Genomic DNA, 24,989 nt, shown 5'->3' on the forward strand with positions numbered 1-24,989 from the left:
CGGCGGCGGCTCAGGCGGCGGCGGCTCAGGCGGCGGAGCGGGCGGAGCGGGCGGCCGCGGGCGCCGCCGCCTCCTCCTCCATGGCTGTTTACCCGGCTGCATTGTGGGAGTTTGACCTCCGCCGCCGCCAACCGCCGCCTCAGCCTGCGCCGCCGCCGCCGCCGCGCACGCCATGGGAGCCGTGACTGACGGTGAGGCCTCCCCCGCCGCTCCCGACCCGCGGGCCCTCCCGCGCCCGGCGCCCGCGGACGCCCGGGCCGCTGCTGGGAGGCCGCGCGGGGCTCGGGGAGGCTGTGCTGGGGCGCGCGTGGGGCCCTCCCCGGACCCAGCCCCCCCCCGGGGCCCGCGGGCGCCCGGCCTGGTGCTCGGGGCGCGGGGAGGCTGTGCCGGGGGCGCACGTGGGGCCCGGGAGCCGCGGGCGGGCACTCGGGGTGGGCGGAGTGGCGGAGGCGAGGAAGCGGGGAGACGCTCCGGCCGCCCGCCGGGGTCTCGGGGCCTCGGGGCCGGTGGGGAGAGAGAGGGCTGTGGGGAGGCGCCAGCGCACGGGGGTGACCCTGGAGGAGCCTTCTGCCCCAGCCGCCGAGTGGATCGCGACGGCCTCGGCGTGGAGGTAGGGCGGGGGCCGGGGGCCGGGGGCCGGACCCTCGGGGGACGCGGGGAGGAGTGAGGCCCCCTGGGGGACGGGAGACCACAGGTTTGCTGGTGCGTGTATGTGTGTGGGGGACGCTGGTTTGCGGGCAGGACCTGCAGGACCGAGACTGGGTCTGCGGGGGGGGGAGGGCGGAGACCCAGGGACCGAGGTCAGAGGGAGACAGGGCGCCGCCTCGGAGGAGGTGGGCAGCTGGAGGCGGCGCCTAAGGAGGTCTCAGTGAAGGAGGAAGGACGTTGTTTAACGTCTGGGAAGGGCACGGCTGGGGGCGCTGTGTTTACTGAGGAGCCAGCGGCCGGTAAGGGTAGATGCTGCTGAGAGGTTGGGGGTAGTACGCGGGGTCTCCGCTTTAAGGAGCCTGCAATGGCAAGTGGAGCGGCGGGCCTAAATGCGTGGTGAGAGGGGTGGGGTGCGAGGCTCTTGAAGGTCCAGCACCTTCGTGGGGAATTTCAGCCTGGCCTCATTCCGGTTTTATTTATCCTATCTAGGCTAGGCCTTGCTTGGGATCAGGATCCAGTACCCATAGGCAAGACCTACCCCTCCATCCCCATCCCCATCCCCATCCCCATCCCCATCCCCATCCCCATCTCCATCCCCATCTCCATCCCCATCCCCATCCCCATCCCCATCTCCATCCCCATCTCCATCCCCATCCCCATCCCCATCCCCATCTCCATCCCCATCTCCATCCCCATCCCCATCCCCATCCCCATCTCCATCCCCATCTCCATCCCCATCCCCATCCCCATCCCCATCTCCATCCCCATCTCCATCCCCATCCCCATCCCCATCTCCATCCCCATCCCCATCCCCATCCCCATCCCCATCCCCATCTCCATCCCCATCCCCATCTCCATCCCCATCTCCATCCCCATCCCCATCTCCATCCCCATCTCCATCTCCATCCCCATCTCCATCCCCCCCCCCCCTCAGATTCCAGTCTGGTGGAAACACACCTTGGATAATCAGTTTCAAAGGGTGGCAAATGTTAACTGCACGGGGGAGGTACAAGGTTGGGAACTGTAGGCGTATGTCACAAAGCTTGCTTACCCGTTCTCGAAGATCGGCTTCCCTAAGACGGTTACTTTTTAATCTCATTTTTAAAGAATAAATAGTTGTAGTTGGACCCCGGTGTTCCAGGCGGGGAACAACTTGTGCAAAGGCCCCAAAGTGTTGAAAGAACTCAAAGATGATAAATACCGGCTAGAAATTAAGAAGTTATAGCCAGAGATTTCTGAGGCAACGGGAAACAGTTTTTAACATTGGTGTGGTGTGGTCAGAATTGCATTTAAAGAAAAGAAAAGAGGGATCCCTGGGTGGTGCAGCGGTTTGGCGCCTGCCTTTGGCCCAGGGCGCAATCCTGGAGACCCGGGATCGAATCTCTCGTCGGGCTCCCGGTGCATGGAGCCTGCTTCTCCCTCTACCTGTGTCTCTGCCTCTCTCTCTTTCTCTCTCTATGACTATCATAAATTAAAAAAAAAAAAAAAAAAAACCCACTGCACTCCACTGGGTGAAGAATGAAAGTAAGGGAAGAGAGGAGTTAAGTTCTAACATTTATGCTCATCACGTGTCAAGGAGTGTTGTAATTGTTAACTCCATTTTACAGATGCAAGGATGCTAGGATGCAAGGAGGTTAAGCAGCTTGCCCGAGTTCTTGCAATGAATAAAGTTTAGAGCCTGAGCTCAAAACCAGGCAGTCTGGCTCCAGAGTTCATGGTCATCACTATGGTGCATCTGGTTGCTCAGCTACTGCTGCACTAGTCCTAGTAAGAGATGATGGGAGTGGATGTGAGGGGAAGGGCTGGTGGTTAGTCCAGGCTTCTGTCTAGTGACTGTGTGATTGTGCTACCTCTCTATGTATTCATTAAGGTAAGTCAACACAGGAAATGGGGAAGGAGTTTTAGTAACTGTATTAACTTCAGTCAAATGCCCCCCCACACACACACACACACATCCTTAGAGGCCACAGGAGACCCCACTCTCCCCCTTATAAGCTGTCTGACCTTGTATAGGTTAATTAACCTCTTTGAGCCTCAGTTTCATTCTTTATAAATGGGGATAAGAACAAAATCTGGGGCACCTAGGTGGCTCAGTCGGTTAAGGGTCTGCCTTCAGCTTGGGTCATGATCCCAGGGTCCTGGGGCCAAGCCCCACATGGCTTCTTGCTCAGTGAGGAGCCTGCTTCTCTCTCTTCTCACTCTGCCCGCTTGTGCGCACTCTCTCTCTGTCAAATAAAAAAATAAAATCTACCTCAGGGTTTTTTAGAGGTTTAAATGCAATAAAAGTTGTAGTGGTTTGCGCTGAGTCCAACATACAGTAATGTTCAACAAGCACTATTATTTTTAAGATTTTATTTATGAGAGACATGGGCAGAGGGACAGGCAGGCTCCATGCAGGGAGCCCGATGTGGGACTCGATCCCGAGACCCCAGGATCATGACCAGAGCCGAAGGCAGGCACTTAACTGCTGAGTACCCAGGCGTCCCAACAAACACCATTCAATGTAAGAATTGGTCTATTTCTCTCTCCTTCATTTTCCTTTGATGAGGCCTTTTTCATCTCTGTATTTGCACAGATTGATTGCCCTTTTCTGCCTGGTAACTGCCATTTGTTCTTCAAGGCCCACTTCAAATATTCATCTCTTCCCTTTTCTAGAACAAGTTAGCCTTTCACCTATTAACCATATTATTTTATATATATTGCTGTTGTAGCCCTTAATACTTAATCCACTTAAACGACATATTCTAGAAAATATTTAAGGCAGCTCACCATAATGTGAAAACAAAAAATAATCCATGAGGAAATAGGGCAAAAAGAGCATTGAGAGGAGGGAAGACAAGAGGAAGTTAGAAGTAGGGTAATCCTCAAAATGCAGTGGGTTAAATCTGGCGCATTAAGACAGCCAGAAGTAACTCTTGTACTAATTCGTACCAACAGGCAGGACCTGGTCCACTTGTGATCTTGTGTACATGAGAGAAGGCAACATTAGATACACAGGACAAACACGTTCTGATTTTTTTTTTTTTAAGATTTTATTTATTTATTCATGAGAGAGAGAGAGAGAGAGAGAGGCAGAGACATAGGCAGAGAGAGAAGCAGGCTCCATGCAGGGAGCCTGATGTGGGACTCGATCCTGGGTCTCCAGGATCACACCCTGGGCTGAAGGCAGATGCTCAACCACTGAGCCACCCAGGTGTCCCCACTTTCTGATTTAAACACTGAAGTTAAAGTTGATATATAGGGTACGCATAAAGAAAAGCTAGTTTCGTATCCTTAACCTCTTGATGATCATAGGGCTGTTTCTTAGCACATCCCTGGCTAGGTCAAAGAAGGCTCAAGAAGAGCATCCGAAAGCCAGTAGTAGGTCAGGTGGTTTAACTGAACACTTCTGTTGCTCTGCCTTATTTCAGAATAAGGTTTTTTTGCTAATTGGTTTTAAGAATACTTAGGTCATAGAAGAATGGACAAAGTGTAACTTAGTAACTTGTGCAGGTAAACATGGTTTTCATCAACTGGGATTTTGGTAAATAAGCAGAAGTGGGACACCTGGGTGGCTCAGCGGTTGAGCATCTACCTTTGGCTCAGGGCGCGTGATCCTAGAGTCCTGGGATCTAGATCCGCGTCGGGCTCCCTGCATGGAGCCTGCTTTTCCCTCTATGTCTCTGCCTCTCTCTGTGTGTCTCTCATGAACAAATAAATTAAAAAAAAAAAAAAAGCAGAAGTGAGTAGTGGGTATGATTGAGCAACAATGTATTGCATACCTTCTGGGTCCAATTCGAGGTGCTGTCTACAGCAATAAACTACCGAGGAAGACCCGGCTTCTGCTTGGAGGACAGAAGCAATAGCATGCAATCAAATAATAGTTAATTTCTGATAAAAGGACCTAATTAAGCTCTGGAATTACCTAAATTCTGAGAACAAACTGGATGGAATATGAAAGACCACAATGGAAGAGGGCTGCCAACAGTCAAGTATGATGACCTTTCTGAAAAATGACCTTTAGAGTAAGGCCTGAAGGCATCAACCCTGCGAAGAGTCCAGGAAAGGATTCTGGACAGGTTACAACTAGTGCAAGGGCCTGAGGCAAAAATAAGCTCTGCCCTGTAAGGAGATAAGGAATAAGATAAGGGGTGGTATCCTGGTGGGTCAGGATGAGTGTGATACCAAAGGAGAAGTAAACAGGAGCTTGCCCAGAGCCACCTAAACCATGGAAAGGAGGTTTGATTGTCTTCTGTGGGTACTTAGATATGATTGGAAGCTTTTAAGCAGAAGAATTAGTAATCCCATACTTTTTGATCATTCTAGGTTGCTGTATAGGGAATGGGTTTTAGGAAGGTAAGAATGGAAGCAGGGAGGCCAGTGAGAAGTGTTTTGAGAGTCAAGGTGGGTTTTTTTTTTTTTTAATGAACAGAGAACCTCAATAGACATTTTTTTTTTAAGATTTTATTTATTTATTCATAGAGACAGAGAGAGAGAGAGGCAGAGACACAGACAGAGGAGAAGCAGGCATCATACAGAGAGAGCCTGATGTGGGACTTGATCCAGGGTCTCCAGGATCACGCCTTGGGCTGCAGGCGGCGCTAAACCGCTGCGCCACCAGGGCTGCCCGGTGGGTTTGGATTAGGATGATGGCAGCAAAGACAGGAGTGACTGAATAGCTCAGTCATCCTGCAAAGTTCTTGAAGGAGTACCACTACCTGTCTCGAGCTAAAAGGACAGCTGATGTCCTATTTCAAGTTTGAGGTACCTGGCAGGATGCTGTCCCCTCGTAATCCTTGCCTACCAGTTTGCCTGTCTAGTCGGACTAGGATTCTTGGAGAAGTTCTGTACAAAGACACTTTGGTTAATTTGAGGAACTGCCCACCTCAGAGGGAGGGAGAGAGAGACATGATATTGTCATCTATGGATCCTGAACTGTAGATATTCTCACCAACACTGCCATCTTATAGATGGAAAAATAAAAGGTCCTGGGAAGTGAGTGACTTACTGTCACATAGCTAGTTCTTGGCAAAGCCATTCTGTCTCCTCCCAGTTGCCACCCCAGCATTATGTTGTCACTGTTAAACTGTTTACAGTTTGTATTTTGTATGTGTTAATTTAAAGGTTTTTTTAAAAATTATTTATTCATGAGAGAAAGAGAGGCAGAAACACAGGCAGAGGGAGAAGCAGGCTGTATGTAGGGAGTCCAATGTGGCACTTGATCTTGGGACTCCGGGATCACGACCTGAACCAAAGGCAGACACTCAGCCACTGAGCCACCCCGGCATCCCAATTTAAAGGGTGTTAAACGGTGTTAGACCCTGATAAAAACCATTTCAGAAGCATTTTTTTTTTGAGAGAGAGAGAATCTTAAGCAGGCTCCACACCCAACTCCAGCCACCACAAGGCTTAATCTTATGACCCTGAGATCGACCTGAGCCGAAATCAAGAGTCAGATGCTAAACTGACCGAGCCACTCAGAAGCACCTTCTGCAGTACCGAGAATACTATGTACATACATCAGTGTGCCAGAGCACAGATGGGAGATGAGAAGGAGGTAGCTGGGAGCAGAGTATGACTGTACATTCCATTGAATACAGCTTGTTGGTTTTGACAGTATTTTTTTTTTTAATTGAAGTAAAATTAGTATATAACATTAGGTTCAGGTGTATAACATAGTTTGATATCTGTATGCACTACAGAAGTGATTGTCATGGTAAGTCTAATTACCATCCATCACCATACAATTGACCTTCCCTCATTTCGCCCACCCTCCAATAACCCTGTCCCTCTAAAAACACCTGTTTTTGTTTTGGTTTTTTTGGATTGTTTGTTCATTTGTTTTTTTGATGCCACTTATAAGTGAAATCATATGGTATTTGTTTTTCTCTGACTTGTTTCATTTAGTATAATACTCGCAGGGTCTATCCATAGTTTTACAAATGACAAGATTTCCTTTTGTATAGCTGAGTAATATTCTATTGTATATATGTTTTGAGCTTTCGATTAGAAAGTATAAGGCTTGAATATATGCTTGTTAGAACTTAAGATAATTGTTTTTAACATGCCTATGAACAATGTGACAGAATAATGGAACTGGACTATGGATTTCTAATAATGTGATTGTGTATCTTGCCCTATGGCAGAGCTGACACTACTCATCTGCAAAAGGAAGATAATAATACATACTTTCTAGGGTTTCTTCAAGGGTGAGGTGTGATGATATAGGTAAAGCACTTCAGAATTGACTATTCAATCTCTTGTCCAAACTAGGACACTCTTCAGAGTGAAAGGAACAAATAAGATGTATGGTCCTCAGATAGGAATGTATAAATGCTGTATAAGTGCCTGCTGCTGCTGTTACTCCTATTTCCATTGCTGATCCAATGTTAATTGGACATTTGTGGTCACGGAGTTTGTTTGGCTTTTTCTTTTTTTCACTAGTGCCAATGGATTTGACCACTTGGTTCTGTTGGCTGTGATCCCAGCACAGGGGTTACTGATGCAGGGCAACTATTAAGTAATGTTTCTTTAGCCAAGATAAATGGTTTCTCAAAGCAAGATTGGAGTTTCAACCTTGACTTTATTAGCTCCACACTCTAAACATTTAAGTAAGTCTAGAGAAAAACAGAAGGACCTGAACACTATTTTTCTTTTTTAAAAAAAATGTATTTCATTTTTGTTTAAGTAATTGACTTGGACATTACCATGTATTTAGCCCTAAGTATTTCATGAGAGGTCAATATTTACATGGAGAAAGCAAACCATATTATTTACTGTTCTTTCCACTGCAGTTTTGTGACTTAATATTGTTGGCCTTCAAAATTGTTTTAGTGATTTTAAGCTTCTTGAAAGGAGGGGCTACATGTTATTTTACCATAAGTAATCTAAAGCAATGAGCCATAAGTAATTCAGCTTAATAACCCATGAGCAGTGGTGATTTAATGATAAATCTAAAAGGAATCTACATGCACACTGTTTTTACATGGCCCTAGTCTCTCCTCTTGTCATAAGTCAAGGCAGTTTTTTTTCTTAACACATCATAGATTTATTAAAGAACATAGAATAGAGCTTACAATGTAGAAGAAACGGAGAAAAGTAACTAAGAATGACCAATCAGCTCACTTTACAGATAACCAGTATTGGTGTTTTTTTAAAAGAAAAGTAATGTGTGTCAGACAATTCAAGAGAAGACGCACCAAGTGACAAGTGAAAACCCTCCCCTCTTCACCTTCTATGACTAATCCTTCTTCAGAAGTAATCACTATAAACTGGTCTTCAGTGTATCTTTTCAGAATGATTTTTAAGTGCCTGTAAAGGGTAAAAAACACCTTCTCTGGTGCCAAGCTTGTTAGTTTGAGTCTCAGCTCTACTCCTTACTTCCAGGGACATTTAATTTGAGCAACTAACTTTCAGTTCCTTCACAGCTAAAATAGGGGTAACAATATCTATAGGGCTATTGCACAGGTTAAGTGTGTTTATATGTAAAAAAACACTTAGCATATTGCAAGCATTATGTATATATTAGTTGGTTGGCCACTATTTATATATACTTTAAAGTTTTATGCAAACATTTACACACTCTTCTATGTGTTATACTTCTGTAATCATTATATCTTGAGCTCTTTATACCTCATTCTTTTGTATAAATGTGTAGTGTTCTATTATATTTTTAAAATTCTCAGGTTACCTGGGTAGCTCAGTCAGTTAAACGTCCGCCTTCAGCTCAGGTCATGCTCTTAGCGTCCTGGGATCAAGACCCATATCAGGGGCAGCCCTGGTGGCCCAGCGGTTTAGCGCCGCCTTCGGCCTGGGGTGTGATCCTGAAGGCCTGGGATTGAGTCCCACGTCGGGCTCCCTACATGGAGCCTGGTTCTTCCTCTGCCTGTGTCTCTGTCTCTCTCTCTCTCTCTGTCTGTCATGAATAAATAAAATCTTAAAAAAAAAAAAAAAAAGTATCAGGCTCCCTGCTCAGGAGGGAGACAGCTTCTCCCTCCCCACCCCATCCCCGGCCACACCCCCGTCGTGAAGGATGCTCTCTCTCTTTTTCTCATATCTTTAGGAAAAATTAATTCTCCACTAAACATTTAGTTATGTCCAGTTTTTTACTCTTACAAGTAGTATTCCAATGGGGATATTTGTATAGATGTCTTCACATACCTGTGGGAGTAATTTCTAGAAGACAGATTAAAGAATATATGTACTTTTATTTTTTTTTTATTTATTTTATTTTATTTTTTTGTACTTTTATTTTTGATGCATAGTGCTACGTTGCTCTTAGTAGCCAGCTGTTTCAAATTCATCCTGTCTCAAAGTGTTAAATAATTTGTTGTCCCTTCCCATACTTTTCAGTTTGGATCCATAGTGTTTAGGAACACCAAGAAAAAAAACAATGGTGCATTTCCATGCTAACAGAATTACTTGCTAAACTGCTTTTAGAAAGGAAATGCTAATCTTCACTGGTAGGTCACAGGATTCCTCTTTCCTAAACGCAGGTGAGATTGCTATGCTGTGAGGTCTTGCAGTTTCGGGAGGCCGGCTTGAGGGTAGCTTAGCCCGAGCAGTAGGTTACATTAACCTTGAAGTTCTTGCTACTGGTTGTCAAGCTTTGACCTATCCCTTAAAAAGGAAGTTTTGAAAGTTGGCCTACCATTATCTTCCAAATTGTTTTCCTTTTTCCTCTTTGGAATATTTCCTCCAAGATGTTCTGAAAACTTGTTTTGTAATCAAGGTCTTAATAGCTCCTGTGAGGGAATAGCAATGATGGGTTTTGAAAGGAATGTTAGTCGAGGTTTATGAGAGATTGTCCTTTCCGTGGTAAAATGAGAACACAGCTAAAATGGCAGTGTCATCTGAGACCAGAGGCTTGGAGAAGGAGACTTGGTCTAGTGACTGTAAAGCAGTCATTTCTTCCTGCCTCTCTGTTTATGGAAAGTTGGGGTATTAAAAATCTAACTCCTTGAAAGGACTTTTTGAGGCTTATTTAGTGCCTTAGTAATCACATTTTTTTTTCTAGGTATAGGTCAGCATATAAGACAAAGATCTAAAATGTATCCCAAATTAATGAGCAAATGTTTGCTTAATGAGCATACATGTTTCATAACTGATTTTAAATTGATTCTGAATAGCAGGCAGACATTTGATGGGTATAATTACAGTACAACTGTAACTGAATCCAGTAAGAATTCTTCCTACAAGCCTAAAATCAGGTGGAAAAGCAGTATTCTTGGGGCAGATGTTAGGCATTTAGGGTTAAAAGCTTTTCCAGCTAGCACTGATCCTCATAGTAGGTAAAGAAAGCAATCATGATGACTAAGGAATAATACTGATAACATCATTAAAAGAGTTTCTAAGCCATGCTTACTGTTTTTATAGGGTGGGCCAAGGCCTGCCAGAATTAATAATATTAATATTTAAGTTGCTTATAGAGAGCTTAAAGAATGATGATAATTTATGAAGTCATGTGTTTTAGGTGTGTTTGGTCTAGTGCTAATTGGTGAGGTACCTTTAAAAATGATAAAGCTCATGTCATCTGCATTAGGAACCATCAGCAGCCGTTCTTTACATTTAAAAAGGTTAGGCTGGGGATCCCTGGGTGGCGCAGCGGTTTGGCGCCTGCCTTTGGCCCAGGGCGCGATCCTGGAGACCCGGGATCGAATCCCACGTCGGGCTCCCGGTGCATGGAGCCTGCTTCTCCCTCTGCCTGTGTCTCTGCCTCTCTCTCTCTCTCTGTGACTATCATAAATAAATAAAAATTAAAAAAAATAAAAATAAAAAGGTTAGGCTGGGCAGCCCGGGTGGCTCAGTGGTTTAGTGCCGCCTTCAGCCCAGGGTGTGATCCTGGGGACCTGGGATCGAGTCCCACGTCCGGCTTCCTGCAAGGAGCCTGCTTTTCTCTCTCTCTCTCTCTCTGTTTCTCATGAATAAATAAATAAAATTTTTATTTTTTATTTTTTTTTTATAAATAAAATTTTTAAAAAAATAAAAAAGATAGTCTGTTTTCAAGCTGCCATCTTTACCTTTTGTTTTACTTTGTTGCTGCTGGAGCAGTGCTCTGTATTTTATTTGGTTATTTCAGAGTTTTTTATTACCAGAGAATCGTTTAGGCAACAACTCTCTATACTGTGTTACAACATGGCACTGTGACTTTACAATATGAAGCTTGAGACAGAATCAAGTTTGGGAGATATCTTACATAGGCAAAACTGAATACCAAAGTACATAAAATAGATCTACACGGTTATACAGATGTATCTATATATCTTTAAATATACCTTTCATGGTGTTCACTCATTTTTCAACGTTTTCAGGATGATACAAGTTGTGGATTAAATTTAACATAAATATACGGATAGCTGTTTTTGTTTTGTTTTGTTTTGTTTTGCTTTCCCATCAAAAAGGCCTTGTGCTCCTTTGTATAGTTTCATTCCCATAAAGTTTCACAGCATTCCTTCATAGTAAATATGTTATTCCCATTTTACAGATGAAGTGAAATTTGGTGTCGTTCCCCCCCCCCCCCCGCAAAACACACACACAAAGTAAAGCCTATATGGACTAACCAGAACATTGGCCCCACTTTTTGACCTTGGCCCAGGGGTTTGGCTATGAAGAAAGGAAATGCCCTTGGAGGGAAGAGGGATAGGGCTGAATTGGGAGAAGGACCTGGGACAGGGAATCTCTGGTGCTACCAGAATTGGATCTACCACAATCCTACACATGGCACCTTGGCATCAGCCCCTGCCTTTTCCTAACCTAGTCTCTGTTCGTCCTAACCTGCCCCAGGACTTGTGATTCTAATTTCTTACTTTCATGCCATTTTAGCTCCTACTGCATGTGCTTTGGAAGCCTTCTAATAGATTCCCTGCCTTTAGGCTTTTCCCAGCTGCAGTCCATTTTGTACATTGCCATCAGCTTAATCCTCCTAGAAAATCCTGCTCCTAAATCTTAAGCAACTCTTAGCTGCCTACCGGCAAGGTCCAAGTCCACTAGTATGGCATTCACTAGTGCAGACTCCCACTTTCTTACCTCTGTCTTTTTGTCCTTAGGTCCCAAGATCTGTCCAATCTTTTTAATGTTCTAATGTTCACATGTTCCACATCCAGACTTTGATTTTCCACCTCTACTAGAGCTCACAGCTTTCTTCTCCCTGCCTAGGATAGGGACAGGGAAGGAACTTTAGCTTGCTTTTTAATTTTTTTCCTCTTATTAAAATATTTATTTATTTAAAGATATTTTTAAGATTTATTTATTTGCAGGGGGAGGGGCAGAGGGAGAGTCTTAAGTAGACTCCATGTTGAGCACAGAGCCCCCCCACTCAGGCCCTGCGATCACAACCAGAGCCAAAATCAAGATTTGGAGGCTCGACTGACTGTGCAACCCAGGTTCCCCAAAGATTTTATTTTTTTTTAATAATCTCTATACCCAATGTGGGGCTCTAACTGACAACCCCAAGATCAAGAGTTGCATGCTGGGATCCCTGGGTGGCTCGGCGGTTTGGCGCCTGCCTTCCGCCCAGGGTGTGATCCTGGAGACCCGGGTTCGAGTCCCACGTCAGGCTCCCTGCGTGGAGCCTGCTTCTCCCTCTGCCTTGTCTCTGCCTCTCTCTCTCTCTGTCTCTCATGAATGAATAAAAATCTTTAAAAAAAAAAAAAAAAAAAAGAGTTGCATGCTCTACCGACTGAGCCAGCCAGGTGCCCCCCCCCCTTTAAATAGCTTTATGAGGAATAATTTTATACAAAGAACTGCATATTTAATATGTACAATTTGATACATCTGCACATATGCAGACACCTGTGATACCATCATCATAATCATAACTTTCTTTTATAAACAACGGCTAACAGATTGTGAGTGCTCATATGGTTCAAAAGTCAAATAATACAAAAAGATATGTCCCCATCTCCCAGCCTGCTCTCTATTCCACTTACACTGACCCTCTCCCTTGATAACCCCTTTTATTTCTTGTATCTCATTTCAGGGTATTTGTATGAATATAAGCATATATTCTCATTTCCCCCCTCATTTAAAATCCATGTGTGAAAGAAACATGCTATACATACTATTCTTCACCTTGCTCTTTTATCAAGTTATCTTAAGTGATCTCTCTGTATAAGCACATAAACATTTCCTCACTTTTTGTTTTTTCTTTATGGCTTCATAGTATTCCATGATATTCTTGTATGGACCAAAGGGTATATGTTCTTTGAAGTTTAGGTAGATGTTGTTAAAATACTTTTTAGATTTCTTGATTGATGATTTTTGTAAAGATGTTATTCTATTTTTATTTGAGAGAGAGAGGGGGAAAAAAAACGTGAGGAGAGAGGGAGCAGAAGGAGAGGGACAAGCAGACTCTGTGCAGAGTCCAACATAGGGCTCAATCACATGACCCTGAGATCAGGACCTGAGCAGAAAACCAGGAGTCAGATGCTTAACCAACTAGCCACCCAGGCACCCCATTGATTGATGATTTTTAAGTATGAAATGAGCGCCCAAATTGCACTTGCCCTGATTCCCCCAAGCCAAAAGTTGCTGTCCTCCTAATCTCTTTTGGTGCATTTCTGCATCACTCACTCAACAATGCTAGCCTCCTCTGCATGTGTGTTCATATACATGTTATTTCTCTACCCAGAGCAAAAGAGGTCAGGTCTTTATCTCACATCCTCAGAACCACTCCAGTACCCTATGGACACATCTGCTCATGGATCAAGTATTCATGTCTTTTGTACAAGAAGAGAAATCTCTGCTTCGGACCTGAAAATAAAATAGTTGCCTGCTGGTCCTTGTTAGTATTTTATTGAAACAAAGCTCTGGGCAGCCCAGGTGGCTCAGTGGTTTAGCACTGCCTTCAGCCCACTGCCTTCAGCGTGATCCTGGAGACCCGGGATCAAGTCCCATGTCGGGCTCCTTGCATGGAGCCTGCTTCTCTCTCTCTCTCTGCCTCTCTCTCTGTGTCTCTCATGAATAAATAAATAAAATCTTTGAAAAAAGAAAGAAAGAAAGAAAGCTCTGTGGAGGGCAAATAGTCCCAGGCAGGCACCACACGTCTAATTTAAAAATATTTATTGACCACCAGAAGTGTAAAGACCCATGTGAAAGGTTGGAGAGGAAACAGAATGAATAAGACACAGGACTGGTCCTCATGAACCTTTTCCCCAAGGTTATTTGGCCTGTACAGTGTTCTAAACACTTTTCAAAAACTTTTATAATTGGGATATTGCATATATATAAGTACACAGATCTTTTTTTTTTTTAATATTTTATTTATTTACTCATGAGAGACAGAGAGAGAGGCAGAGACACAGGCAGAGGGAGAAGCAGGCTCCATGCAGGGAGCCTGACGTGGGACTCAATCCCGGGACTCCAGGATCACACCCTGGGCCGAAGGCAGGCGCTAAACCACCGAGCCACCCAGGGATTCCCAAAGTACATAGATCTTAAATATGCAGCTGGAATGATCACAAAATGTGCTTGAAACATTTTTAGTTAGTCACCAAAACTTAAAAAGCTCTTGAAAAACCAGCAGTGGTAGTAGTTTCCCCCTTAGGGTATTTATTCTCCAATTGTGCTGTTCCCTATTATCCCTGGTCCTCAATAAAGTAGGATGCCCAGGTATTCGGGAGGAAGATGGGGTTTGTTCAGGGGTGGGGTATGGGAGAGCAGAGATAAGAAAACGAGAAATTGAACAAAAGAAAGGAATTGAACAGTGTCAAACATCAGACTGCTCACCTGCTGGAGGTTTACTTTTAGCAAAGTTAAAGCATATGTGTACTAAAAAAAATTCATTTTCTGCATTTTAATCTCTTTGAGAACTGTTTTGTCTCAGGCTCCTCAAATAATATTGTTGGTGGTCAAAAACTGAAAGTATTAGTTTGTATTTTAAAAGTGTAAAATTAAAATACCTGATGAATCGATAACTTGAGCTGCCTGTCAAAGCCATGACTCTGAGAACAAAACCCAATTCTAAAAATGTTTATCTGATGTCACAGAACAGATTTTAAAACTGCAGCCACCTGCCTTCCAAAAGTTTATCTCCACTGCACCTGCACTCAAAAATACTTCTGCCTACGCACAGGAACTATTGTTTAAAGATTTTGCTGTTGATTCATCATGCAGGCTCTCCAGGAATTATTCACACTTTAAAATTCATTTAAAAAATAATAATGCATGCACGTGGTGAAAAGCAAACACAATTTGGTGAAACAATACAGAAAATTAAATTTTTTCTCATCCTCTCTGTAGTCCCTCTCACCAGAAGAAACCACTATCACCAGTTTTTTGTGTTCCTTCCAAAGATATTCTGAGTACACACATACATGTGTGATGTGCACACGTGCATCCACGCACGTACACAAAGCCGCCTCCTTTTCTATACAAATGGCAGCAAACTGTGTGCTTCTCTGCACCTGTTTTGTTTTCATTTCACTTCATGTACCAAAGGAGATTTTTTGGCAGCAGTGTATACATCTACACTATTGGCTGCATATATATATATATTACATTATATGAAGTTTTCATAACTTAACCAGTCTCTTATTGGTACATGTTTAGGTTTGCAGTCTTCCTACTACAAACAGCACTAAGAACATCCCTTTACATTTATCTTTGTGGTTGGGTACACATGTTATCTATGGGACGAATTCCTAGAATTGGAGCTCTGGGGTCAAAAAAAAGATATGTGCCTTTTAAATATTGTTTGTTATAGCCCATTTGCCCCACAAAGAGTTTACATCTTTGTGTTTACAATACCCACCAGTTTACATCCCATCAATGTAAGTGCGGTTTTTCTCAGTATCCTTGTGAATGCTTTTTATTGGGTATTTTGATCTTTGCCAAACTGATAGATGAAAATTATGTTTGGGGTACCTACGTGGCTCAGTTGGTTAAGTCTCCAACTCTTGGTTTTGGTTCAAGTCATGTGAGCTAGCTGCTTAGTGGAGGAGTTGGCTTGGGGATTCTCTCCTGCCCCTTTCCCGGCGTGCTTTAGCTCTCTCTCTCTCTCTCTCTCTCTCTCTCTCTCTCTAACGTAAATAAATAAATCTTTTTTAAAAATTATGTTTTCTTGGGTTTCAATATGCCCTTTCTCTTGTCATGATCCAGCATTATTTTGTCCAGCAAGAACACTAGCTCAGGGCTGCCAGACAGGCAGATTGGAGCTCCACTTATTACTCATTGTTATTATATGCCCTTTGATTTCATTTTCTTTTTCTTTCCCTTGGAGCAAAGTGAGACAAACATGTTTAAAAAAAAAAGTCTTCATGGGGAAAGAAACATCACAGATGTAATAACTAAATTACTCTTTTTTTCCTACAAATCCATTCCCATTTCTCTGACCCATCTCTCATTATTTTCACCCAATCTGCCACTACCTCTTTCACATCTTTTCTTTCTGTGCCTTTTACCACTACTTCACACTAGTCAGAGACAGGAACAGTTCAGCCTTCCTTCTGTGTGAACAGGTTTTTCCAAAAGCTCTCCAAGAACCATAGTCTTCCTTCCTTGATGTTACCTGAAAACTATTTCTACTCAGCACCCCAGCAGAAGATTTCCAGTTCTGTGAGCACAGGTGATAACCCTGATCCCTAGTACACTGCCTGGCACACAATAGACACTCAATAACTGTCTTTATAGTGACATAAAAAAAAACATATACATAAATTGTAATAAAACCTACATAACCTAAAATTTGCCATCTTAACCATCTTAAGTGAACAGTGTAGTGGCATGAAGTATATTTGCATCTCAGTGGTTTTCTTTTAGATAAATGAATAAGTTGTGATATTGGTTATTTGTCCCTGAAAGTTAACAAGAGCCAGATCATCATTTTAATTCACATTGTTCTTCCCTCCAGACGAAGTCATACGGAAGCGTCTCTTAATTGATGGAGATGGTGCCGGAGATGATCGAAGAATCAATCTGCTAGTGAAAAGTTTCATTAAATGGTGCAACTCCGGGTCCCAGGAAGAGGGGTATTTCATCTCACTGTTGTTTCAATACCAATGTCCTGATGAGAGTTTAAACCAATAGACGGGCCTGTCAATATTTCAGATTTTCACTCACCTTCAATGTCCAGTGGAGGCAACTCTGGGTTCATCCAAGTATAGATTTTTCTAGCCTTTATTTCTCTTCAGAGGCCTGCTTTATGTTTATTAAAATGTGCAGAAGGTGTAGTGGTAAGAAACAAGCATTAAATTCTGGCTCATTAAGCTGGTCACTTTTAGCAGAGAAACATTTAGTTAGATAAAATATCTAAATGCAATTTTCTCTTTTCAGATTTTTTTCTTTTCTTTCTTTCTTTCTTTTTTTTTTTTTTTTTTAAGTAAGCTCTAGGCTCAATGTGGGGCTTGAACTCACAATTCTGAGATCAAGAGTTGCCTGTGCTACCAACTGAGCCAGCCAGGTGCCTCAATTTTCTCTTTTTTTAATAAGCTAATAAAAAGTTGCTGCAAGATTTTATATATATTTAATAACTTTTTGCCTTAGAAAAATTTCCCTCCCTTGAATTAGCTTTTCACATAAATCATTATAAAAAGTGAAAAAATGTGAAAATAAAATTGTGAGAATAAGAAATTATCTCGATTAAAAGATTTTAAAAAGTGGGACACCTGGGTGGCTCAGTGGTTGAGCATCTGCCTTTGGCTCAGGTCGTGATCCTGGAGTCCTAGGATCAAGTCCCATGTTGGGTTCCCTGGGGGGAGTCTGCTTCTCCCTTTAAAAAGTTAAAAATAAATAAATTTTTAAAAAGTATTTTAAACTTATATTGGTAAGAACAGCAGGCCTATCTTTGCACTTGTAATTAAAGCAGTTTATAAATTCAGGTACACCACATTAGGAAAAATTAAACATAAATGAAAGATATTCTAAATTATTTTAAATAAAGCAAATGATTCAGAACTTGATAGGATTTAATTGGTAAATCTTTGCCTGTACTAGAATGGTTCAACTTTGGTATTTCACAAAAAATCTTCATTCTGTTTCTCTTTTTCATTAGATACAGCCAGTACCAACGTATGCTGAGCACACTGTCCCAATGTGAATTTTCAATGGGCAAAACTTTGCTGGTATATGATATGAATCTCAGAGAAATGGAAAATTATGAAAAAATTTACAAAGAAATAGGTAAAGAAACGTAAATTAATGTTTCCGTGTAATTTTAATTTTTATGGTCTAAAGGAGACAATGTCTGCTAACATTTTTCTTTGGTTAGTGGTAAAATAGTAACAATGACAATATTAATAGAAAGAACATTGTAAACGTTAGCTACAAAACTGTACTCTGGTATGATTGCAGTACTTTGGGTTATAGCTGTTTTTTAAATACCAGCATCTATTTTATTAGCAATGGAATTTAACACATTTTAAAATTGAAAATGGATGAGATTATACATGTTGTTACAACTATTTTTAAAAGAACCTTTTCGTATAGAATGTAGCATTGCTGGAGCACATGAAAAAATTGCTGAGTGCAAAAAGCAAATTCTTCAAGCAAAGCGAATACGAAAAAATCGCCAAGGTAAGGGTTTTGTGGGATTTAGTGTGCAAATACTTTATTATCGAGTACTATTTTCATGCAGTTTTTAATGTTGTGTGGTAAAATCTTCAAGAATCAACCTGCATTATTAAAAAGAATTAGAAGCTAAACTTATTCTTTAAAACTGTATTATTATTTAAAATAGTGGATGAGGAAGGCTATGCTGAAAAACGTTTTTTTTTTTTTTTGCTGGATTGTACTAATTATCCAAATATTTCTTAAATATTCTTTTTTTTTTTTTTTTTTTTTTTTAACTATCTTCAGACCCCTTTGCCTAAGTCATGGTATGGCTAATCAGCAAAGGCAATTCACACAAGTAAATTATATGTTTGTTATTTGTTTGTTTCATGGAGTTACTTTCCAGAAAAAAGAAAAGAATTTAAGCTCAGTGAGTTTTTATTAAGTACAAAACAAATGAACAGTTGCAAGCTGCCTAAATATCTAATAAGAGAAAGGTTAAAATTTAGCTTTGTCCTGATCTCTTTTGTTTTTTAATTAGGGTAATGTTGTCCTTGCAGTCCATAAAAACTATTTCAAAATAATTTTAATGGCCAGGACATTGCTCCTCCTAGAATGTAAATGGAAAGAAAGGAAGATAAAAAATATAACACAAAAAATATATATATATAATATATAATCATAATTGTGACCTATATATGAAAAACTAGAAGGAAATGGAAATTGTTAAAGATTATTTTGGAGCTGTGGGTTTTTATGGGTTAAAAAGACCATCTGGTCTTTTTTTCCTGCACTGATCATGTATTATTTTGTAATCTAAAAAAAATGTTTTTAATCACACTTTTATTGAATTAAAATGCTGATTTCCAAAACAATAAATTTTACTTTTTAATGAGCCAATTAAGATCTTTGGTTCCTTATTTTAAAAAGTTTGGTTTTGAACTTGTTCTAAAATACAAGTGGTCAAGTTCGGTGGCCAATTTACAGCAGGATTTACCAACTTATTTGGTAATTATTATCAATCTAAAATCATTTGAAAAGGTTTCACAGTGTTTTTCTCGATTAGTTGAGGCTTTTAAATGAATGCTGCCATTCATCAGGTCAAGGTTAACAGGAAATAACAGGGAAACTTGGAAGTCTCAATGGAAAAGAAAGAAGGAATTTTATCATTTCTGAATTTTAAATCGTTTCTAAGTTGCTGAAATCTTTACCTTTAGAATGAGAATGAGAAGTATAATTTGCCATTGCTAAGATCTGAAATGAATGGTAGGATATATTTACCCCGCAGATCTTTTCTTTGCTGGGCAAATAGTGAGGAAGATCCTCTTTAGAATCGGTGCACTTAATGATCAATAAATAGCCTAAATTCACTTACACTATGCTGGCCTCATATCCTGCCCAAGGATAAGTGAATGGAAAAATAGAGTGGGAGCAAAAGTTCTTGTTTGGAACAGTTTTGAAATCATGTACCATTATAGTTAGAGTTGAACCAAGTGATATTGGCAGTACTCTTTCCATCCCTCAGTGTTTTGATTTTTTGTTGTTTTTTTTTATAGTCATTTTGCATTTTATTTCCAAAACCAGTAATCATGATATATTTTTCCATATTTTTTGACATTTAGCTTTTTTTTTGTATATTTTTTATTGGTGTTGATTTGCCAGCATATAGCATAATACCCAGTGCTCATCCCGTCAAGTGCCCGTCACCAGTCACTCCATCCCCCCCGCCCACCTCCCTTTCCACTACCCCTTGTTCCTTTCCCAGAGTTAGGAGTGTCTCATGTTCCGTGACCCTCACTGATATTTCCCACTCATTTTCTCTCCTTTCCCCTTTAATCCCTTTCACTATTTTTTATATTCCCCAAATGAATGAGACCATATAATGTTTGTCCTTCTCTGATTGACTTCACTCAGCATAACACCCTCCAGTTCCATCCATGTCAAAGCAAATGGTGGGTATTTGTCATTTCTATTGGCTAAGTAATATTCCATTGTATACACAGACCACAGCTTCTTTATCCATTCATCTTTCGATGGACACCGAGGCTCCTTCCACAGTTTGGCTATTGTAGACATTGCTGCTATAAACATTGGGGTGCAGGTGTCCATTTTTTTCATATCCATGTTCAAAGAAACCTTAATTTGTTAAATATTTTTATATCTTTCAGAATATGATGCTTTAGCAAAAGTGATTCAGCACCATCCAGACAGGCATGAGACATTAAGGTAAGTTTAGAGTTTACTTTGAAAGGAACTATCTTTATATATAAATATTTACATATTAGTCTATGTATTCCAGTTTTACAGAAGTACATAATTTGTTTCAGAAGGAAGGGTTCAGATCTTCCAAATTACATATTCTATTACCGCTTGATTGAATTTTTTCCTTCCTCTGATCTTATTGTCTATATTCTAAATTAAATGCATATAATATGTATCAAACAAAAATAGATAAATAGAATGTGGTATGGTTATATAATAGAATACTAAATGAGCTGTTTATTTTTTTTTTAAGATTTTATTTATTTATTCATGAAAGTCACAGAGAGAGAAGCAGAGACATAGGCAGAGGGAGAAGCAGGTTCCCCATTAGGAGCCCGATGCAGGAGTTGATCCCAGGACTCTGGGATCATGACCTGAGCCAAAGGCAGACGCTCAACCACTGAACCACCCAGGTGTCCCTAAATGAGCAATTTAAAAGAGCAAACTAGATACACACTATTTTTTTTAGATACATACTTTTTAAAACTCAGATCTCAAAAACATAGTCAGTGAAAAGAAAAACAGAAGATGTAATGAATTTTAAGTTACTCCTAAGTCTCTGTAACACATGCAGAATAATAACCATTTATAAAAGCTACCCACCATTATATACCCACCATATATTATTTAGAGAAACAAATATATGTATGGAAAAGGATTGGGGGACACTTGGGTAGCTCAGTGGTTGAGCATCTGCCTTCAGCTCAGGGCATGATCCCGAAGTCCTGGGATCAAGTCCCACATTGGGCTCTTCACCAGGAGCCTACTTCTCCCTCTGCCTATGTCTCTGCCTCTCTCTGTGTTCTCATGAATAAATAAAAAATATATATATATAAAAAGGATTGGAATGATATAGTAATTGCGTGAGTAGGGAGCAGAGGAGGAGAAAAGGTCTGGTATAGAGGACAGCCAATAAGGTTCTAAGAAGATTTCAAGTTAATCTGCAATGTTTTATTTCTTTTACCAAGGGAGAAAAAAGAAACAAGACAGACATTTTTTGTCAAATAAGTATGATAAAATATTAAAAGTTACCAATTCTTGGGGTGTGATAATCTGTTATCTGTGTTTTCCTATGTTTTAAAAATTATCTAGAAATTTGATTTAATAAGAAAAAAGTGCATACTTAGAATTTAAGAAGAAATCATCCCTAGCTTGAAAGTTTCATCATGGGGACGCCTGGGTGACTCAGCGGTTGAGTGCCTGCCTTCCGCCCAGGGCATGATCCTAGAGTCCTGGGATCAAGTCCCACATCGGGCTCCCTGCAGGGAGCCTGCTTCTCTCTCTGCCTATGTCTCTGCCTCTTTTTCTCTGCGTCTCTCATGAATAAATAAATAAATAAAATCTTTAAAACTTTCATCATAATGGGGTATAATAATTTCCTATCCTTTTTTTTTTAAGATTTTTATTTATTTATTCATGAGAGACACACACAGAGAGAGAGAGAGAGAGGCACAGACACAGGCAGAAAGAGAAGCAGGCTCCCTGCATTGAGCCCGATGCAGGACTTGATCCTGGGACTTCAGGATCACACCCTGGGCCGAAGGGAGGCGCTCAACCACTGAGCCACCCAGGCAGTCCCATTTCTTGCCCTTTTTAAAAATTTTTAAAATACTACTTAGTAACTAAAAAGTTAGGTATTAATTTTGAATTCTGTTCCCCCAATTAGCAAACTATAATACTGTTTTATTATTTTCAGGGAACTAGAGTCCTTGGGAAAAGAACTAGAGCATCTTTCACATATTAAAGAAAGTGTTGAAGATAAGGTATTCGCACACATATATTATTCTCTGTAACATGTATATGTGTATAGATCAATGTGTATTAATTTTTTCTCATTAATACAGCTGGAATTGAGACGGAAACAGTTTCACGTTCTACTTAGTACCATCCACGAACTTCAGCAAACACTAGAAAGTAAGTAGAAATAGTCACAGTATGAATATTTATAATGACCAAGGAAATTACTACCCAGCCAGGCCAGGGATTTGTTGCTATTTCTACCTGACAGGATTTGATGATAGTCAGGGACTGATGACCATGCAGGTTTCCTGTCCTTCCCCTTTACGAATGGGAGGTTTTAGACTTTTAGGTGATCCAGGGCCGTGCCTTTTAAAATATACGTCTTATTGAGAGTGTACACCTTCAGTTTCAGAACAGAAGTATATAGCTGGATGATGTTAGAAGGTATTCATGCTATTCAGCTTTCTGCGTATATGCAGGAAAGCCTGAATGTGTAGTAATACATGAGTTAAAATACGCATCCAGTGGTCCACATTAAGAAAGTCAAGGATGATAGATTTGGAACTCTTCTTGGTTATTATAGTTTATTGCTATGAAGTAACAATTCAGGACCCAGGCAGGCAGTGGTGAGTGAGTGAAGTAATTAGTGCATAAGCTCATTTGCATAGTCAGTGAATAGAAGGTGCTTTGGGGAACTGGAGACCTGCTCCTTGTATTGACTGTCTCCAACTGGAAATTTTTTTTTTTTAAGATTTTATTTATTTATTGACACAGAAAGAGAGAGGCAGAGGAACAGACAGGGAGAAGCAGGCTCCGTGCAGGGAGCCCGATGTGGGACTCGATCCTGGGTCTCCAGGATCACACACCCCAGACTACAGGTGGCGCCAAACCGCTGTGCCACTGGGGCTGCCCTCCAACTGGAAATTTCTATGTTACATGACCTCTTTATTGTTTTTTTTTTTCTGTTTTTTTTTTCTTTTTTTTTTTTAATTAACTTTTATTGGTGTTCAATTTACCAACATACAGAAAAACACCCAGTGCTCATCCCGTCAAGTGTCCACCTCAGTGCCCATCACCCATTCCCCTCCAACACCCGCCCTCCTCCCCTTCCACCACCCCTAGTTCATTTCCCCGAGTTAGGAGTCTTTATGTTCTGTCTCCCTTCCTGATATTTCCCAACATTTCTTTTCCCTTCCTTTATATTCCCTTTCACTATTATTCATATTCCCCAAATGAATGAGAACATACACTGTTTGTCCTTCTCCGATTGACTTATTTCACTCAGCATAATACCCTCCAGTTCCATCCACGTTGAAGCAAATGGTGGGTATTTGTCGTTTCTAATTGCTGAGTAATATTCCATTGTATACATAAACCACATCTTCTTTATCCATTCATCTTTCGATGGACACCGAGGCTCCTTCCACAGTTTGTTTTTTTTTTCTTATGTTTTTAAGAAAAACCTAAAACCTAGATTTTTTTTAATGTATCCTATCACATAGATTTTACATTTTGAGTTAACTAATGAACACCAGCAACCAAAACAGCATTTTTAAAACCAAACACTGTGTGAGCTGATGACAGTTATAGGCTGCCATTTTGCCATTTTTGTTTCAAATATATCACCTAATAAAGGATAAAAATGTTGTCATGTATTCATTAAACATGTAATTTAAGCAAATTTGACTGAAGTTTCATGGTTCTTCTCAATTGCAGATGATGAAAAGCTCTCAGAGGTAGAAGAAGCTCAAGAAGCCAGCATAGAAACAGATCCTAAGCCATAGACAAGCTAATCGTTGACCATTCCCAAGAATGTGGAAGTAACAGCATGCGCCTAGTGTGTTTAGAATTTGTGTTCTTGAGATACTTAAAGTTTTGGCAGTAAACTACTTTCCTGTCAAATATTAATGCACAGTTCATTCATATTTCTTTACACAAAAGAGAAAAACTTCAGTATAGATTTGTTTGTATTGGGGAAGCCCGGGTTGCTCAGCAGTTTAGCGCCGCCTTCAGCCCAGGGCGTGACCCTGGAGACCTGGGATCAAGTCCCATGTCGGGCTCCCTGCGTGGAGCCTGCTTCTCCCCTGCCTGTGTCTCTGCCTCTCTCTCTCTCTCTCCCTCTCTCTCTCTCTCTCTCTCTCTCTGTGTGTCTCTCATGAATAAATAAATTTTTAAAAAATTCTTAAAAAAAAAGATTTGTTTGTATTGAAATGTCTTTTTTATTCTTAAAAGAGGAAGCAATACCCAGAAATGTTTAATAAAATGTTTTCAAGCCAGATATGTTTGTGTTTGTGTTCATTAGTATTCTAAGTAGTTTTTAACTGGTGAGACTGGCTTGCTTATAAAATAAGTTAAAGATTGTGAAAAAGTAGCATTTCTAGGATATGTGTGAAAAAAATGAGTCAATCTGGAAATTGTTAACCACCTTTGAAAATGGAGTTCATGAACAGACTTTGTGAGGGCTGTGAACTTGTGAAATTGTATACAAAGTGTTGGTGATATGTGCTTATCTGGGGAGAGGTTTCCAGATCCTCATACTCACAATCAGTGGTGTAAGAGCTAATCACAAGATGCAAAATAAATCAATATACATTGCTTTCTAAGTCTCTGTAATACTTGAGCAGTATGGCTGTTAAACATTTTGTTGATAAGTTTTCTTCTGTTTCATTATTTAGCGGTCATTTTCAGTAGAAACAAAATGGACAAAGAAAAAGTTGTCTCAGAAAAATAGTCTGTTAAGATAGTCAATCTTGCATGAAGGATTTAATGATCCTAACAATTGAGCTAAGGCTGAATCAGTTGTAATTTTCTTAAGTAGTGAATTTAATGTTCAATACTTGTTAGGTTCCACCCTTACCCACTTGTTTTAATTCGGA

The 24,989-nt window shown here is 40.8% G+C and overlaps 1 protein-coding gene across 4 annotated transcripts; it reads left to right on the forward strand.

The window, feature by feature from the left end:
• Positions 1 to 22: 22 nt before the first annotated feature.
• On the forward strand, positions 23 to 24,716 carry THOC7 (THO complex subunit 7). 4 transcript variants are annotated; one of them, XM_072720524.1, is made up of 8 exons: positions 23 to 191; positions 16,475 to 16,592; positions 17,615 to 17,742; positions 18,049 to 18,135; positions 20,280 to 20,337; positions 22,070 to 22,136; positions 22,218 to 22,287; positions 23,830 to 24,716. In XM_072720524.1, the coding sequence occupies exons 1-8, from the start codon at positions 173 to 175 to the stop codon at positions 23,895 to 23,897; spliced, it is 615 nt and encodes a 204-aa protein (XP_072576625.1). In that variant the 5' UTR covers positions 23 to 172; the 3' UTR covers positions 23,898 to 24,716. The 4 variants fall into 4 exon arrangements, with proteins under 4 accessions (XP_072576625.1, XP_072576624.1, XP_025841070.1 ...); XM_072720523.1 differs by having other exon boundaries at positions 32 to 191; positions 18,034 to 18,135; XM_025985285.2 differs by lacking the exon at positions 23 to 191 and adding an exon at positions 304 to 610.
• Positions 24,717 to 24,989: the final 273 nt, after the last annotated feature.

This window comes from Vulpes vulpes, chromosome 9, assembly GCF_048418805.1.
Source record: "Vulpes vulpes isolate BD-2025 chromosome 9, VulVul3, whole genome shotgun sequence".
Classification (NCBI taxonomy): domain Eukaryota; kingdom Metazoa; phylum Chordata; class Mammalia; order Carnivora; family Canidae; genus Vulpes; species Vulpes vulpes.